Raw genomic sequence first — 19660 nt, 5'->3', positions numbered from 1 at the left:
TTGGCCTCACACCACGCAACATATTTTCGCCAAATGCAGTGAAAATGTTTTGCGGTTACATCCTTCCTGGCTTCGACCAGGGTAGGGATGACTTCATCTGGAATGCCCTTTCAGGATCCGGCGTTCAACTGCCATGCCGTCAAACGCAGCCGCGGTAAGTCTTGGAACAGACAAGGCCCCTGCTGGAGCAGGTTCTTTCTTAAAGGTAGAGGCCACGGTTCTTCCGTGAGCATCTCTTGAAGTTCCGGGTACCAAGTCCTTCTTGACCCATCCGGAACCACGAGTATCGTTCTTACTCATCTCCTTCTTATGATTCTCAGTACTTTTGGTATGAGATGCATAGGAGGGAACACATACCCTGACTGGTACACCCACAGTGTTACCAGAGCGTCCACCGCTATTGCCTGAGGGTCCCTTGACCTGGCGCAATATTTGTCTAGTTTTTTGTTCAGGCGGGACGCCATCATGTCCACCTTTGGTTTTTCCCAACGGTTTACAATCATGTGGAAGACTTCCCGCTGAAGTCCCCACTCTCCCGGGTGGAGGTTATGCCTGCTGAGGAAGTCTGCTTCCCAGTTTTCCACTCCCGGAATTAACACTGCTGAGAGTGTTATCACATGATTTTTCGCCCAGCGAAGAATCCTTGCAGTTTCTGCCATTTCCCTCCTGCTTCATGTGCCGCCCTGTCTGTTTACGTGGGCGACTGCCGTGATGTTGTCCCACTGGATCAATACCGGCTGACCTTGAAGCAGAGGTCTTGCTAAGCTTAGAGCCTTGTAAATTGCCCTTAGCTCCAGTATATTTATGTGGAGAGAAGTCTCCAGACTTGATCACACTCCCTGGAAATTTTTTCCTTGTGTGACTGCTCCCCAGCCACTCAGGCTGGCATCCGTGGTCACCAGGACCCAGTCCTGAATGTCAAATCTGCGGCCCTTTCATAGATGAGCACTCTGCAGCCACCGCAGAAGAAAACACCCTTGTCCTTGGAGACAGGGTTATCCGCTGATGCATCTGAAGATGCGATCCGGACCATTTTCCCAGCAGATTCCACTGAAAGGTTCTTGCGTGAAATCTACCGAATGGGATCGCTTTGTAAGAAACCACCAATTTTCACAGGACCCTTGTGCAATGATGCACTGATACTTTTCCTGGTTTTAGGAGGTTCCTGACTAGCTCGGATAACTCCCTGGCCTTCTTCTCCGGGAGAAAACATCCTTTTCTGGACTGTGTCCAGAATCATTCCTAGGAACATTAGACGTGTCGTCGGAAAAAGCTGCGATTTTGGAATATTTAGAATCCACTCGTGCTGTCGTAGAACTACTTGAGATAGTGCTACTCCGACCGCCAACTGTTCTCTGGACCTTGCCCTTATCAGGAAAGCGTCCATATTTCTTTTAGGAAGAATCATCATTTCGGCCATTACCATGGTAAAGACCCGGGGTGCCGTGGACAATCCAAACGGCAGCGTCTGAACTGATAGTGACAGTTCTGTACCACGAACCTGAGATACCCTTGGTGAGAAGGGCAAAATTTGGACATGTAGGTAAGCGTCCCTGATATCCAGTGACACCATATTGTCCTGGTTCGCTATCACTGCTCTGAGTGACTCCATCTTGATTTGAACCCTTGTATGTAAATTGTTCAAATCTTTTAGATCTCACCGAGCCGTTTGGCTTCAGTACCACAATATAGTGTGGAATAATACCCCTTCCCTTGTTGTAGGAGGGGTACTTTGATTATCACCTGCTGGGAATACAGCCTGTGAATTTTTTCCCAATACTGCCTCCCTGTCGGAGGGAGACGTTGGTAAAGCAGACTTCAGGAACTTGTGAGGGGAAGACGTCTCGAATTTCCAATGTACACCTGGGATACTACGTGTAGGATCCAGGAGTCCACTTGCGAGTGAGCCCACTGCGTGCTGAAACTCTTGAGATGACCCCCCACCGCACCTGAGTCCGCTTGTATGGCCCCAGCGTCATGCTGCGGACTTGGCAGAAGCTGTGGAGGACTTCTGTTCCTGGGAATGGGCTGCCTGCTGCAGTCTTCTTCCCTTTCCTCTAACCCTGGGCAGATATGACTGGCCTTTTGCCCGCCTGCCTTTATGGGTACGAAAGGACTGAGACTGAAAAGACTGTGTCCTTTTCTGCTGAGATGTGACTTGGGGTAACAAAAGGGGATTTTCCAGCTGTTGCCATGGCCACCAGGTCCGATGGACCGCCCCTTTATACGGCAATACTTCCATGTGCCGTCTGGAATCTGCATCACCTGACCACTGTCGTGTCTATAAACATCGTCTGGCAGATATGGACATCACATCTACTCTTGATGCCAGAATGCAAATATCCCTCTGCGCATCTCGCATATATAGAAATGCATCCTTAAAATGCTCTATAGTCAATAAAATATTGTTCCTGTCAAGGGTATCAATATTTTCAGTCAGGAAATCCAACCAAGCCCCCCCAGCGCTGCACATCCAGGTTGAGGCGATTGCTGGTCGTAGTATAACACCAGTATGTGTGTATATACTTTTTAGGATATTTTTCAGCTTCCTATCAGCTGGCTCTTTGAGGGCGGCCGTATCTGGAGACGGTAACGCCACTTGTTTTTATAAGCGTGTGAGCGCCTTATCCACCCTAAGGTGTGTTTCCCAACTCGCCCTCACTTCTGGCGGGAAAGGGTATACCTCCAATAATTTTCTATCGGAGGAAACCCACGTATCATCACACACTTTAATTTATCTGATTCAGGAAAAACTACAAGTAGATTATTCCCACCCTACATAATACCCTTATTTGTGGTACGTGTAGTATCAGAAATATGTAACACCTCCTTCATTGCCCTTAACATGTAACGTGTGGCCCTAAAGGAAAATACGTTTGTTTCTTCACCGTCGACACTGAAGTCAGTGTCCGTGTCTGTGTCGACCAACTGAGGTAAATGGGCGTTTTTACAAGCCCCTGACGGTGTCTGAGACGCCTGGACAGGTACTAATTTGTTTGCCGGCCGTCTCATGTCGTCAACCGACCTTGCATCGTGTTGACATTATCACGTAATTCCTAAATAAGCCATCCATTCCGGTGTCGACTCCCTAGAGAGTGACATCACCAATACAGGCAATTTGCTCCGCCTCCTCACCAACATCGTCCTCCTACATGTCGACACACACGTACCGACACACAGCACACACACAGGGAATGCTCTGATAGAGGACAGGACCCCACTAGCCCTTTGGGGAGACAGAGGGAGAGTTTGCCAGCACACACCAAAAACGCTATAATTATACAGGGACAACCCCTTATACAAGTGTTTTCCCTTATAGCATTTTCACATATGTAATCATATCGCCAAATAAGTGCCCCCCCTCTCTGTTTTAACCCTGTTTCTGTAGTGCAGTGCAGGGGAGAGCCTGGGAGCCTTCCTCACAGCAGAGCTGAGCAGGAAAATGGCGCCGTGTGCTGAGGAGAATAGGCCCCGCCCCCTAAAACGGCGGGCTCTTCTCCCGGAGTTTGTGAGATCTGGCAGGGGTTAAATACATCCATATAGCCTCAAGGGCTATATGTGATGTATTTTAGCCATAAAAAAGGTATAATACATTGCTGCCCAGGGCGCCCCCCCCAGCGCCCTGCACCCTCAGTGACCGCTGGTATGAAGTGTGCTGACAACAATGGCGCACAGCTGCAGTGCTGTGCGCTACCTTATGAAGACTGAAAGTCTTCTGCCGCCTGTTTCTGGACCTCTGGACCTCTTCAACTTCGGCATCTGCAAGGGGGGTCGGCGGCACGGCTCCGGGACGAACCCCAGGGTGAGACCTGTGTTCCGACTCCCTCTGGAGCTAATGGTGTCCAGTAGCCTAAGAAGCAAATCCATCCTGCACGCAGGTGAGTTTACTTCTCTCCCCTAAGTCCCTCGTAGCAGTGAGCCTGTTGCCAGCAGGACTCACTGAAAATAAAAAACCTAACTTAAACTTTTATTCTAAGCAGCTCAGGAGAGCCACCTAGATTGCACCCTTCTCGGCCGGGCACAAAAATCTAACTGAGGCATGGAGGAGGGGCATAGGGGGAGGAGCCAGTGCACACCACCTGATCCTAAAGCTTTTATTATTGTGCCCCGTCTCCTGCGGAGCCGCTAAACCCCATGGTCCTGACGGAGTCCCCAGCATCCACTTAGGACGTTAGAGAAATCTGGACCTTTATGGACCCTAATTTTAGGCCCATAGTCACTCCTGACTGTAGGAAGTGCAGGAATCGACCCAGCTGGAATTCCTCTGTAGGGGCCTTCCTGGCCTCACACCAAGCAACATATTTTCGCCATATACGGTGATAATGTTTTGCTGTCACGTCTTTCCTAGCCTTTATCAGCGTAGGAATAACTTTATCCGGAATGCCCTTTTCCGCTAGGATCCGGCGTTCAACCGCCATGCCGTCAAACGCAGCCGCGGTAAGTCTTGGAACAGACAGGGCCCTTGTTGTAACAGGTCCTGTCTGACAGGCAGAGGCCATGGGTCCTCTGTGAGCATTTCTTGCAGTTCCGGGTACCAAGTCCTTCTTGGCCAATCCGGAGCAATGAATATTGTTCTCACTCCTCTTTTTCTTACAATTCTCAGCAGCTTGGGTATGAGAGGAAGAGGAGGAAACACATAGACCGACTGGAACACCCATGGTGTTACTAGTGCGTCCACAGCTATCGCCTGAGGGTCCCTTGACCTGGCCTGAGGGTCCCTTGACCTGGCGCAATATCTTTTTAGCTTTTGTTGAGACGGGACGCCATCATGTCCACCTGTGGCAGTTCCCATCGATTTGCGGTGTTCAACCGCCATGCCGTCCAACACAGCCGTGGTAAGTCTTGGAACAGGCAGGGCCCCTGCTGTAGCAGGTCCTGTCTGAGCGGCAGAGGCCATGGGTCCTCTGAGATCATTTCTTGAAGTTCCGGGTACCAAGCTCTTCTTGGCCAATCCGGAACCACGAGTATAGTTCTTACTCCTCTCCTTCTTAGTATTCTCAATCCCCTGGGTATGAGAGGCAAAGGAAGGAACACATACACCGACTGGTACACCCACGGTGTTACCAGAGCGTCTACAGCTATCGCCTGAGGGTCCCTTGACCTGGCGCAATACCTGTTTAGCTTTTTGTTGAGGCGTGACGCCATCATGTCCACCTGTGGGAGTTCCCATCGATTTGCAATCAGCGTGAAGACTTCTTGATGAAGTCCCCACTCTCCCGGGTGGAGGTAGTGTCTGCTGAGGAAGTCTGCTTCCCAGTTGTCGACTCCCGGAATGAACACTGCTGACAGTGCCTGCACGTGATTCTCCGCCCAACGAAGAATTCTGGTGGCTTCTGCCATCGCCACCCTGCTTCTTGTGCCGCCCTGGCGGTTGACATGGGTCACTGCAGTGATGTTGTCTGACTGAATCAGCACTGGTTGGTCTCGAAGCAGAGGCGCCGCTTGGCTTAGGGCGTTGTATATGGCCCTTAGTTCTAGGATATTTATGTGCAGACAAGTCTCCTGACTTGACCACAGCCCTTGGAAGTTTCTTCCCTGAGTGACTGCCCCCCAACCCCGGAGGCTTGCATCCGTGGTCACCAGGACCCAGTCCTGTATGCCGAACCTGCGGCCCTCGAGGAGGTGAGCCCTCTGCAGCCACCACAGAAGAGACACCCTGGCCCTGGGGGCCAGAGTGATCAGCCGATGCATCTGAAGATGCGATCCGGACCACTTGTCCAACAGATCCCACTGAAAAATCCTCGCATGGAACCTGCCGAAGGGAATGGCTTCGTATGACGCCACCATCTTTCCCAGGACTCGCGTGCAGTGATGCACCGACACCTGTTTTGGTTTCAGGAGGTCCCTGACCAGAGTCACGAGCTCCTGAGCCTTCTCCTCCGGGAGAAATACCTTCTTCTGGCCTGTATTCAGAATCATGCCCAGGAAGGGCAGACGCTTCGTAGGGATCAGCTGCGACTTTGGAATATTCAGAATCCAGCCGTGCTGCCGCAACACTTCCTGAGAGTGTGCTACGCTGATCAGTAATTGCTCCCTGGACCTCGCCTTTATGAGGAGATCGTCCAAGTATGGGATAATTGTAACTCCTTGCTTCCGAAGGAGCACCGTTATCTCCGCCATCACCTTGGTAAATATTCTCGGTGCTGTGGACAGGCCAAACGGCAGCGTCTGGAATTGGTAATGACAGTCCCGTACCACAAACCTGAGGTACTCTTGATGATGCGAATACATAGGGACATGCAAGTAAGCATCCTTGATGTCCAGAGACACCATGAAATCCCCCTCTTCCAGACTTGCAATGACCGCTCTGAGCGATTCCATTTTGAACTTGAATTTCCTCAGATAAATATTCAGGGATTTTAAATTCAAGATGGGCCTGACCGAACCGTCCGGTTTCGGTACCACAAACATAGTGGAATAGTAACCCCTTCCCTGTTGAAGGAGGGGAACCTTTACTACCACCTGCTGGAGGTATAGCTTGTGAATTGCCGCCAGCACTACCTCCCTTTCCATGGGGGAAGCTGGCAAGGCCGATTTTAGGTAACGGTGAGGGGGCGTCACTTCGAACTCCAGCTTGTATCCCTGAGACACAATTTGTATAGCCCAAGGATCCACCTGTGAGCGAAACCACTGGTGGCTGAAATTTCGGAGACGCGCCCCCACCGCTCCTGGCTCCGCCTGTGGAGCCCCAGCGTCATGCGGTGGATTTAGTGGAAGCAGGGGAGGACTTTTGTTCCTGGGAACTAGCTGCATGGTGCAGCTTTTTTCCTCTACCCCTGCCTCTGGCAAGAAAAGATGCCCCTCTGACTTTCTTGCTCTTTTGCGAACGAAAGGACTGCATTTGGTAATACGGTGCTTTCTTCGGCTGTGAGGGAACATATGGCAAGAAATTTGACTTCCCTGCCGTAGCAGTGGAAACTAGGTCCGAGAGACCGTCCCCAAATAATTCCTCACCCTTATAAGGCAAAACCTCCATGTGTTTCTTTAGAGTCGGCATCCCCTGTCCATTGCCGAGTCCATAAGACCCTTCTGGCAGAAATGGACATTGCGTTTTATTCTAGAGCCCAGCAGGCAAATGTCCCTCTGGGCATCGCGCATATATAGGACAGCGTCCTTGATATGTCCCAGGGTCAGTAGAACAGTGTCCCTGTCCAGGGTATCTATCTCCTCCGAGAGATTATCAGTCCAAGCTGCTACAGCACTACACATCCAGGCCGAAGCAATTGCTGGCCTCAGTAGAGTACCAGAATGTGTATAAACAGACTTCAGGATAGCTTCCTGCTTTCTATCCTGAGACGGCAGGGCCAACCTCTTAGATAAGCGCGTCAACGCCTTGTCTACCCTCGGGGAGGATTCCCAGCGTAACCTGTCCGTTGGCGGGAAAGGATACGCCATCAGTAATCTCTTGGAAATTACTACTTTCCTATCAGGGGAATCCCACGCTTTTACACATAATTCATTTAATTCATGTGAAGGGGGAAAAAAGTCACTTCTTGCTTTTTCTCCCCATACATATAAACACTCTTGTCAGGGACAGGGTTTTCCTCTGATATGTGCAATATATCCTTCATTGCTATAATCATGTAGCGGATGGCTTTAGTCATTTTAGGCTGCAACTTTGCATCATCGTCATCGACACTGGAGTCAGACTCCGTGTCGGCATCTGTGTCAACCATCTGGGATAGTGGGCGCTTGTGAGACCCTGACGGCCTCTGCATTGTAGGATCAGGCATGGGTTGAGACCCTGACTGTCCCAAGGCTACAGCTTTATCCAACCTGTTATGCAAGGAGCTTACATTATCATTTAACACCTTCCACATATCCATCCAATCAGGTGTCGGCACCGTCGGCGGCGACACCTCATTCACCTGCACTTATCCGCCTCCACATATCCTTCCTCATCAAACATGTCGACACTGACGTACCGACACACCGCACACACATAGGGAATGCTCTGACTGAGGACAGGACCCCACAAAGGCTTTTGGGGAGACAGAGAGAGAGTATGCCAGCACACACCCCAGCGCTATATAACCCAGGGATTACACTGTACCTTAGTGATTACCCAGTAGCTGCTGTTTGTGATCGTTTTGCGCCTAAATTTATGTGGCCCCCCCCTCTCTTTTTACCCTTTTTGCACCTGGATACTGCAGGGGAGAGCCTGGGGAGCGTCTTTCCAGCGGAGCTGTGAAGAGAAAATGGCGCTGGTGTGCTGAGGAAGAAGGCCCCGCCCCCTCAGCGACGGGCTTCTGTCCCGCTTCTATGTGTAAAAAATGGCGGGGGGCTCGAACATATATCCAGTGCCTGACTGGATATATGTGTTATTTTGCCAAAAGGTACCTTAATTGCTGCCCAGGGCGCGGGCGCGCGCGCCCCCCCCCCCCCCCCCCTGCACCCTACAGTGACCTGAGTGTGCGGGTGTGCTGCGGGAGCAATGGCGCACAGCTGCAGTGCTGTGCGCTACCTTAAGTGAAGACAGGAGTCTTCTGCCGCCGATTTCGATGTCTACATGCTTCTGCTGCATCTGTACTTCTGGATCTGCGAGGGGGACGGCGGCGCGGCTCCGGGAACGGACGATCAAGGTTAGGTACCTGTGTTCGATCCCTCTGGAGCTAATGGTGTCCAGTAGCCTAAGAAGCGCAACCTAGCCGCAGTTAGTAGGTTTGCTTCTCTCCCCTCAGTCCCACGTAGCAGAGAGTCTGTTGCCAGCAGAAGCTCTCTGAAAATAAAAAAACCTAAACTAAAATACTTTCTTCTTAGCAAGCTCAGGAGAGCCCACTAAAAGCACCCAGCTCTGGCCGGGCACAGATTCTAACTGAGGTCTGGAGGAGGGGCATAGAGGGAGGAGCCAGTGCACACCAGGTAGTACTAAATCTTTCTTTAGAGTGCCCAGTCTCCTGCGGAGCCTGTCTATTCCCCATGGTCCTTACGGAGTCCCCAGCATCCACTAGGACGTTCGAGAAATATTGTTAGTTTTCTGAAACTAAAGCTCCATTTCCATACAGTTTTGTAAAGAGATTTGGTGGAACTGTCCCTTTATAATTCATAATGCAGAATTGGGATGCCGAGATCACTTTGCTGCTGCATGCACAGTGGTGCACGTGCCGATGGTGACTCATGTCTGTTCTGGCCTTTTCAACAACTATGGCTGCATAGATCTCTTTGGTAAGAGGGTCTACGCGTGGCGAAGGATTTCTGTGGAGGGTTGTGTTGTAAGCCCGGAGGCGGCTGGTGGCTTGGTTTACCCCATCTGTTGTGTGGCCAAAGGAGTGGGGACAGGGTGTACTTTACTGGAAACCCACTGATTCCTCCCCCTCTCCTGTTAGAGCTTACACTGTAGAGTGTACATGCAATACAAGTTAATCAACTCAGCATTTTTGAGAATTGAACCTCACCATTACCTTTTTCTAATAAAAGTTAATTTATTAGGCTTTTTGGACATACTTGAAATGGAAAAACGCTCAATCCCATCTAAAAATAATGTGTTCTCTGACCACGGATTGGTGCCAGTGGCAAAAAAGATAAAATAAAAATAAGACTTTGTAATAATATTAAAACATATGGTGGGTGAAAGTGGCACTATTTCATCTATGATCAAAAGGGTAGGAGAACTATAAAAAGTGATGTGGCCCTAAGCCAAATAGTTATTGAATGGCCCTTATGGCTACATCAGCACATATTATTTTTCTACAGACCGAATACTGCATGAAAACATACCTCTCTTTCCTGCATAAGCCTCTGGCCTTCTGCTGCATACAAGCGGTTTGTTTCTTCCAAGAATCTGTGCTCAAATGAATCTTGATAAATCTATAGAAAATAAAGACATTTGAAAGTATTAAATAAACGTGATTAAGTGACTTTGGTCATCTAATGTAGTCTAGACATTTACTACTCTTAACCAGAAGTTCTTAACTGTTAGTCCACAACACAGATAGACCAGAAGTGAGCTTTGGAACTGTGTTGGGTGCACTGTCAATAAAAAATATGACTGTTTGGCAATTAGGGCCTATAGAAAGTTATTTGATGATGCACAATAGTTGAAAAATTGGTAGGAGAGCTAAAGGGGACATACCCTAACTGGCATGGGGACCTATTTGGTTTTAGTCATGAGCCACAGGTTAAGAACTTCTGCTGTAAGCAATGTATTACTTACTTGCAGGTCAGAAAGCATACTTAAAAGACTTCGTAACAAACTTCTGTCAATGGCTTCCCCATTCCTTTCCCTCTCAATTAACAGAAGAATGCCGTCAATGGTTTTGTTCTGAACTTTCTGATCGCTGATTATGTGGTTTCTAAATAGATCTAGACCCATGTCCCTATATGTAAGAAATAAGCAATTGTTAATATTTACAAGAAAGACTAGTGGCCAAAGACGGAACTATCTGGTCATTGGGCTGACTGCAAAGGGAATCACACATTGAAGCCATGCACAGTTACACATCTACATAGTTAATATCAAAAATCAAATCTACTGCCATTTTGTAACCTGAGCAAGTCTAGCAAAAGCATATATCAGTGTTTGGGAAGCTATATTATATATGGGGGTTTTTTTGTTGCCACACCCCCACCCCAGGAAAAAGGACAGGGATTCTCTCACCTACCTCTAAGGTTTAATAAGAACATTTTCCTCAGTGGGAATAAATTACCTGGGAGATGTATCAAGTCTTGGCCAGAGATCAAGTTGAGAATTTGCCCCTTTATTTATGGTCATTCATCTAGAACAGTTTATTAAAGGACAGTTAGAAGCCGATTGGTTTCTTTGGGCAACTACCTTACTTTATATCTCCACAGGGCTTGATACATATTCCCCTTAGTCAGAAAAATATAATTCACAAGGTAAAGAGAAAGTGAAACAGGATATTAAATTGTGTTATTGAGCACTGGGTCTAGGAAATAACTAGGCTATGGTTTGCAGTTTAAAATGGAGATCATATTTACTACTTTTAAAACTGTGATACTTTTATCATACAGCATTTCTGAAGTGCCACCTTTTCTGTAGTCCTGTATAAATTTGTAAAACGAACACTGACAATATACTAGTGCAGGCAGGAAATAAGCAGGTCTGTTCTTACGGCATATGCTCTAGAGCAGGCTTGTCCAACCCGCGGCCCGCGGGCCGCATGCGGCCCAGGTCGGCTAGTAATGCGGCCCAGTGCAATTTTTTTATTTTTTAAGAAATTCTAAAGTTTCAAGTTACACTGCCGGCGCTAGCGGCCGGAATGCGGCCAGGGCACGTCACATCCATTATTATTTTTTGCAGAGTACGGACACCACATGTGAAGCTGAGCCAGCCCCAGCAGGCTGTCAGCACATCCTGATTGGATTGCTGCCGCTGGGACCAGCACCAGCTCACGCCCTCTCCGCTGTCAGTCACAGTGTAGCCCTCCTCCGCTGCATAGCGGCACACGTGACTGAGCAGCACGAGAGTAGAGTAGAACCAATTTCTCTGCTGGGCTCCAAGAACTCGTAAGTGAGCCGGAGGGGGTGGGGGGGGGTGTCTGAAGTCCGTGGCCGCGCCACTGTACAGTGTCCGGCGGGGGAGGAAATCCGGATCTGAAGTCCGTGGCCGCGGCCCGCGCCGCTGTACAGTGTCCCGGGGGAGGGGGGGGAGAGAGGAGGTCTGAACCGCTGTACAGTGTCGGGGGAAGGGAGGGTCTGGTCTGAAGCCCAGCGCCACGCCGCAATACAGTGTCCGGGGGGTTTCTTGGGAGCTGGGATGGACTTGATGTCCAGCGCTGCAGCAGTAAAATGAGGCCGGCGGTGTCTAAACTCCACAGTACAGATTGGTTCGGGGGGAGGGGGTAACGAGGATGAAGTCAGGTGCCACTGCAGTACAATGTGTCCGGGAGGGGGGGGTTTGGGGTCCGCTGTCAGTCACAGTGTAGCCCTCCTCTACTGCATAGTGGCACATGTGACAGCAGCACGGAGCTCAGCCCAGCGGGAGAAATTTGTGGGCCCTTGAAGAAGCACAGTGTGGAGGGGGGGGGGGGGAGAGGAGGAGGAGAGGAAGATGACTACAGTGTGCGTGTGGGGGGGGGGGGAAGATGCATTGCTGGCTGAGAAACAATGTCAAACATCTCACTAACTTCATTTCCAAGTAAGTTTAATATGTTAACTATGTTTTCTATGGTTTTCTTGGATGATCAGGTATCGTTACTGTTATTTTATTTTATGTGCGGCCCAAACCAAATTTTCATCTTCTAATGTGGCCCAGGGAAGGTGAAAGGTTGGACACCCCTGCTCTAGAGCATAGGTTCTCAATCTCTATCCTCAGGTCCCCAAACGGTCCATGCTTTCCAGGTCTCCTCACAAAATCACAAAAATAAATTGACCTGTGGAGCTTTTAAAAAGGGAGTAATAACTACACCTGTGCACCTGCTAGGTGACCTGCAAAACGTGAAACATTGTGGGTCCTGAGGAGAAAGTTTGAGAACCACTGATCTAGAGGACATATAAAGCAACAAATATGATATGTAGCGTGGCCTGGGTAGTCCTGAGATAAGGATGATTAGAGGAGGAGTCAAAGAAAGATTATGGAAAAGTTTTTTGTTTGTTTTTTAGCAGTGGTTTAAAGGGGTGGGGGGAAGCTGGTACAGACAGTTGGGTGTGAAAACATTACTTTATTTTTTTATATTATTAAATAGAAAATGCTTGTGGTCTTCGATCTCAAGCTTTTCCCAGACATCTTAAAACGCTCAATTAATATTTTATAATGTAATTTTCTTTGAGTAGTGAATAGGATGATCTTACCAAATTGAAGGAAGCATGGAATTCTGAAGAACATAGGTTCGATCCAAGAATAAGAATATGCTTCTAATCATGATCTTTAAAAAAGAAAAATGAAAATTGATCAGCCATGTTTATTACACAAGAATAGTTGAATATATAGGGTGATCCATAAGTGTGGAAACACCCTTGTAAAAAGGAAATGAGTAAGAAAATGTTAATCCAGTGTCTATATGGGATGTGGTTAAGATACCGGCTGTCGGAATGCAGGCGCCAGAATCCTGACAGGGTCAGGAGACCTACGCCTGAATACCGACAGAGTAAGGAGAACGACAGTAGGTATAGCGGGCTGGCTAGGGCAGAGAGTAGGGATTAGGCACCACCAGGGAAAGGTTAGGATTAGGCACGAAGGGCGGAGGGTAGGTGTTATGGTTAGGCAGAGGGAACAGTCTTACTTCCTCCCTGTCGGGATTTCAACCACTAGGATGCCAGAGTCTGTATTCTGACCGCCAGCATACCGTACAATGGCAAATCATACCGTACCCATCTATACATATGATATGGGAATGGGGAAAACCTTTTTTTGTATGTCACCAACATAGTGGCCATTTTGAATGCAACACACATTTTTCCAGTTGAGAAGGTAGTCAAGTGACATATCGATCAGATGCAGAATATCATGAGAAAAACAATGTTTTTAACGTACCTTTATTCATTCTCGAGTTTTAAATGAGTATTCTCATACGTCCTAGAGGATGCTGGGGTCCACTTCATGACCATGGGGTATAGACGGTTCCGCAGAAGCCATGTGCACTCTTAAGACTTTTCAATGGGCGTGAACTGGCTCCTCCCTCTATGCCCCTCCTCCAGACCACAGTTTTAGAAATGTGCCCAGGCAGACTGGATGCACTCTGAGGAGCTCTACTGAGTTTCTCTGAAAAGACTTAGGTTAGGTTTTTTATTTTCAGGGAGAACTGCTGGCAACAGTCTCCCTGCTTCGTGGGACTGAGGGGGCAGAAGTAGGAACCAACTTCCTGAAGAGTTTCATGGCTCTGCTTCTGGCTGACAGGACACCATTAGCTCCTGAAGGGAACTGAACGCTAGCCGTGTCTAGATGCTCACTCCCACAGCACGCCGTCACCCCCCTCACAGAGCCAGAAGTCAGAAGACAGGCGAGTGTATGAAGACAGATCTTCAATCAAGCAAAGTGACGGCTGAGGTACCGCGTGGCTGGCGGGAGCGCAGCGCGCCATTGCTGCCCACACATACACAGGCACTGCAGGGTGCTGGGGGGGGCGCCCTGTGCAGCAAATAACCTCGTAAACCGGATAAAAGGGGGCAAAAGATGCCATGGCACAGCCCTACCCCCGCCAGTATAAATATTATGTGAAAAATCTGAGGAGAAACGCGCCACTGCGGGGGCGGAGCTTCATCCTCAGGCAGCCAGCACACTGTTCAGCGCCATTTTCTCTCATTCACAGACTGCAGAGAAGAAGCTGGTCCTCCTCCACTTCTGAACAAGTATCAGGGTGAAAAAAGGGGGGGCCTGGGTGCTAATACATATTGTGCACAATATAATAGCGCTTAAAAGGGTTCTGTGTACAAAGTACGCGGCACTGGGATTTTTTCTTTGGCGCTGGGTTGTGAACTGGCTGCTCCTAAACGGTGTCCCTCTGACAGATTTTACTGTGGGTCTGTCCCCTATAAGTCCCAGTGCGTCTGCGAGTGTGTGTTGTACACGTGTGTAAGACATGTCTGAGGCAGGGAGTTCCTCCCCGGAGGAAGACATTTTAGGGACACAGAGTTGTAATGTGGTGGCGCTGCTGGCACACCAAGAGCCTGCATGGGTGAAAGAAATACGTGATAGTATGCATTATATCAATAGGAGATTAGAGAAGTCTAAATCTCATGCTGAGTGCTGGAGAAAATCTGTGGAGGATGTGATTTTTCAGGGCTCTGTTCTTGCATCCGCAGGCGACCCCTCTGGGTCACATAAGAGAACATTTGCGAATACTGATACTGACACGGACACTGATTCTTGTGTCGACGATAGTGACTCCAGAGAAATAGATCATAAATTGGCAAAAAATATACAATATATGATTGTAGCTATAAAAGGGAAGTTCTGGAAGTCACGGAAGCCACTCCTGTACCTCAAGAGAAGGCTTATTTCTATAAAGAAAAGAAATCCAAGGTCACTTTCCCTCCTTCCCACGAGCTTAATACTCTCTTTGAAGGGATGTGGGTGAATCCCGAAAATAAATTTCGTATTCCCAAGAGAATTCAGATAGCTTATCCTTTCCCGGTGGAGGACAGGAAAAAATGGGAGTCACCCCCTGTGTTAGACAGTGCTCTGTCCAGGTTGACAAAGAAGGCAATTCTCCCTGCACCTGGCACGGCTTCACTAAAGGAGCCAGCAGACCGCAAAATGGAGACTACATTGAAAACCATTTATGTTGCCAATGGTACGCTGCTCAGGCCCACAATTGCTTGCGCGTGGGCGAGTCGCGCTATTGAAAAATGGTCCGAAAGCGTGTCATCAGAAATTGACACGATTAATAAAGAGGAGATACTCCTTAAGGTAGGGAATATCAAAGATGCTGCCGCATACATGCTGGAAGCGATGAAAGATATTGGACTCGAGTTCACAAGCCGCTACCATGGCAGTATCGGCTCGGCGGGCGTTGTGGATTCGCCAGTGGAACGCGGATGCAGAGTGCAAAAGAAATATGGAGGCTCTCCCATATAAAGGTGAGGCCTTATTTGGCGATGGACTGGATGCGTTAAGTCTCTGCGGCTACCACAGGTAAGTCGACATTTTTGCCCTCTGCGCCTGCAACGGCAAAAAAAGACATATCACCCGCACATGCAGTCCTTTCGGCCCAATAACTACAAAAAAGCGAGAGGTTCCCCCTTCTTTGCAGGTAGGGGAAGTGGACACGGACAGAAGTTCACAGAGGCTCCAGGTTCCCAGGAGCAGAAGTCTACCCCTACTTCTGATAAATCTTCAGCATGAGGCTGGGGCTCCTTTGCGGTAGGCCGCTCGGGTGGGGGCACGTCTCAAACTGTAAAGCCAAGGTTGGATTCTGTCTGGCGTGGACCCATGGCTTTTGCAGATGGTATCCAAGGGGTACAAGCTGGAGTTTCAAGACGTCCCCCCATGCCGATTTTTCAAATCGACCTTGCCAGCTTCTCTTCAGGAAAGGGAAACAGTAACAGCGGCAATCCAAAAATTATGTCAGGATCAAGTTATAGTCCTGGTACCTTTGTCACAACAATTTCCGAAGCCGGACGGCTCGGTCAGACCGATCCTAAACCTAAAAAAAAAAAAAAAAAATCAGAATCTCTACTTAAAACGATTAAAGTTCAAAATGGAATCAGGATGCTTACCTGCATGTTCCCATTTATCCTCCTCACCAGGCTTATCAGAGATTCGCAGTTCAGGATTGCCATTACCAATTCCAGACGTACCTTTTCGGTCGCTCCACGGCGCTGAGGGTATTCACCAAGGTGATGGCAGAGATGATGGTTCTCCCGAGTCAAAAAGGAGTCAATATAATTCTTTATCTAGACGATCTCCTGATAAAGGCGAGATCCAGGGAGCAGTTGTTACAAAACATCACACTTTCCCTGTCAATACTCCATCAACACCAGTGGGACCTGTTGGACAAGTGGTCGGGATCCCACCTACACATGCACCGGAAGATAATCCGGTCATCAAAAACCAGGATTTCGCTCCTGTGGTGGCAACACAGTTCTCACCTACTAGAGGGACGCAGGTACGGGATTCAGGACTCAGGGATTCAGGACTGGTCCTGGTAACCACGGATGCAAGCCTCCAAGGCTGGGGAGCTGTCACTCAGGGGGAAAAAAACTTCCAAGGAAAATGGTCAGGAAGCCTGCCTTCACATAAACGTGCTGGAATTGAGAGCCATTTACAAAGGCCTTCAACAAGCGGTACATCTTCTTCAAGATCATCCCGTGCAGATCCAGTCGGACAATGTAACACGATCTCCATCCAGGAGAGTGGGGCCTCCACCAAGAAGTCTTTGCAGAGGTGACAAGTCTTTGGGGAGTTCCTCAAATAGACCTGATGGCATCTCGTCTCACCAAGAAGCTTCAGAAATATTGTTCCAGGTCGAGAGACTCTCAAGCAATAGCAGTGGATGCGCTAGTGACCCAGTGGGTATTCCGGTCAGTGTAAGTCTTCCCTCCACTTCCGCTGATCCCAAACGTTCTCAGGATCATAAGAAGAGCAAGGGTTCGAGCAATCTTCATTGCCCCAGACTGGCCAAGGAGGGCTTGGTACCCAGATCTTCAGGAGTTGCTCATAGAAGACCCTCAGACTCTTTGAGAGTACCTGCTGCAGCAGGGGCCGTGCGTGTATCAAGACTTGCCGTCAAACGTAGCCACGGTATGGCTGTTGAGCGCCGGATCCTAGCCCGAAAGGGTATTCCCAAGGAAGTCATCCCCACCCTTATTCAGGCCAGGAAAGGAGTAACGTCTAAACATTTCCACCGTATTTGGAGAAAATGTGTGTCTTGGTGTGAACCCAAGAAGGCTCCTACAGAGGAGTTTTAGTGGGACGTTTTTCTCCATTTTCTGCAGGCTGGTGTGGAGGCAGGCCTCCGATTGGGGTCAAAGTCCAGATTTCGGCATTGTCAGTGTTCTTCCAAAAACAATTGGCCTCTCTTCCAGAGGTTCAGACCTTCGTGAAAAGGGTTTCTGCACATCCAGCCTCCATTTGTGCCTCCAGTGGCACCATGGGACCTTAACGTGGGTGGCAGTTCCTTCAATACGATTGGTTTGAGCCTCTACAAGAGATAGAGTTGAAGTTTCTCACTTGGAAAGTGGTGATGCTTTTGGTATTGACATCCACACGGCGGGTGTCTAATTTAGGGTCCTTGTCCCAAAAGAGCCCTTACCTGATCTTCCATGAAGATAGGGCAGAGTTGAGAACTCGTTAACATTTTCTTCCAAAGGTGGTTTCATCTTTCCACATAAACCAACCTATTGTGGTGCCAGTAGTTACGGACACGTTCACTGAGTCAAAGTCTCTAGATGTGGTTAGGGCTTTGAAGATTTAGGTCACTAGAACAGCTCGAATACGGAAAACAGACTTTGTTTGTCCTGTATGCTCCCAACAAGATTGGGTGTCCTGCTTCCAAGCAGACTATTGTGGGTTGGATCAGAGGTACGATTCAGCACGCTCATACTACGGCTGGATTGCAGTTACCGACGTCGGTGAAAGCCCATTCCACTAGTAATAATAATAATAATTTTATTTATATAGCGCTCTTTCTCCAATAGGACTCAAGGCGCTTAACAGATACATAGCATAATATAGTACAGAAATTAATGAAGTACATTTTCATAAAATACAGAAGCATGAAGATACTAAAAGGGACACTATGGAAATGCTTGAGTAAACAGAAAAGTCTTGAGTCTACTTTTGAAGGATTCTATAGTTGGGGCCTCTCGCACTGTGCGGGGAAGTGAGTTCCATAGAGTTGGAGCCGCATGACTAAAAGCTCGACCCCCAGATGAATTACGGTAGATTCTAGGTACTGCTAAAAGTCCTTCATCTACAGATCGCAGTAATCGAGTGGGGCAGTATGGGGTCAGCAGCTGTTTCAGGTACCTTGGGCCTTGGTCATGTAATGCTTTGAAACTCAGTAAGCCAATCTTGAAGATGATTCGCCATCTTACAGGCAGCCAGTGAAGGGAGTAGAGGATGGGTGTTATGTGGCTAGAACGGGGCTGGTTGGTTAATAGCCTGGCAGCTGTGTTTTGCACCAGCTGTAAGCGTTGCAATTCTTTTGCTGGTAGACCAAGGTAGAGGGCATTACAGTAGTCTAAACGAGATGATACAAATGCATGTATGACTTTTGGCATGTCATCTGAGGGAATTAAGTGCTTGATTCTGGCTATGTTCCTCAGGTGAAAGAATGAGGATTTGATTGTGGCTGATATCTGATGTTTAAGTGTCAAGCCACCATCCAGGACAACGCCAAGATTCCGCACACGATCACTGGTCTGTAATTCTGAATCCCTGAGTGTAAGTCCAGTTGGTTGGCTATGCTGCAGTCTTGTCCTTTGATGTTGCGGTCGTATCAAAAGGACCTCTGTTTTATCCGGGTTCAGTCGCAGCCAACTGGCGCTCATCCACTCCTGTAGTTCAGCTAGACAGCCATTTAGGGTGGCTATTGGGTTATCAGTGCCCGGAGCAAAGGACAAGTACAGTTGTGTATCATCTGCATAGCAGTGGTAGACCAGGCCATGGCGCCTGATTATTTCGCCCAATGGGAGCATGTATACTGCAAAAAGCATGGGGGATAGTATAGAACCTTGTGGGACACCACATTGCAATGGCACTGGTGGTGATGAGTATAATCCAGATGATACTCTCTGTGACCTGCCAGTGAGAAATGATTTGAACCAGCTTAGGACTGTGCCATCCAGACCACAGAAATGTATCAGTCGCTCAATCAGAAGCCCATGGTCCACGGTATCAAATGCTGCCGAGAGATCCAGAAGGATTAATATTGAACAGTCACCTCTGTCTTTTGCCATCAGAAGATCATTTAACACACACACCAGGGCTGTTTCAGTGCTATGTCTTCTCCTGAATCCTGATTGAAATGGATCATAAATATCATGGGTTGTCAGGCGGGTTTCCAGTTGATTTGCAACGACTTTCTCAATAACCTTTCCTAGGAAAGGAAGGTTTGATACCGGTCTGTAGTTGGTCATGCAGTCGGGATCTAAATTAGGTTTTTTAAGAAGCGGTCTAACAGTTGCTTCCTTTAGGGGTCCAGGAAAAATGCCTGTCTGCAAAGAGCATTGAACAATTTTTGTAAGGACAGGACCAATTATATCCACTAGGAAGGTGGGCTCATCCTGGGCGGCTGCACGGGGATCTCGGCATTACAAC

At 48.5% G+C, this 19660-nt stretch overlaps 1 protein-coding gene across 1 annotated transcript in view; it reads right to left on the bottom strand.

Moving 5' to 3' along the window:
* CUL4B (cullin 4B) overlaps positions 1–19660 on the bottom strand; it is a 220999-nt gene that overhangs the window by 135348 nt on the left and 65991 nt on the right. Inside the window, exons 6-8 of the mRNA XM_063937225.1 lie at positions 12751–12824; positions 10154–10316; positions 9718–9807 (exon numbers count right to left, since the gene is read on the bottom strand). Of these exons, the coding sequence (XP_063793295.1) occupies positions 9718–9807; positions 10154–10316; positions 12751–12824 (327 nt within the window). The remainder of the gene's footprint in view (positions 1–9717; positions 9808–10153; positions 10317–12750; positions 12825–19660) is intronic.

The sequence above is a fragment of the Pseudophryne corroboree genome, chromosome 8 (genome assembly GCF_028390025.1).
Source record: "Pseudophryne corroboree isolate aPseCor3 chromosome 8, aPseCor3.hap2, whole genome shotgun sequence".
Classification (NCBI taxonomy): Eukaryota; Metazoa; Chordata; class Amphibia; order Anura; family Myobatrachidae; genus Pseudophryne; species Pseudophryne corroboree.
This window is presented reverse-complemented; position numbering and strand designations above follow the sequence as displayed.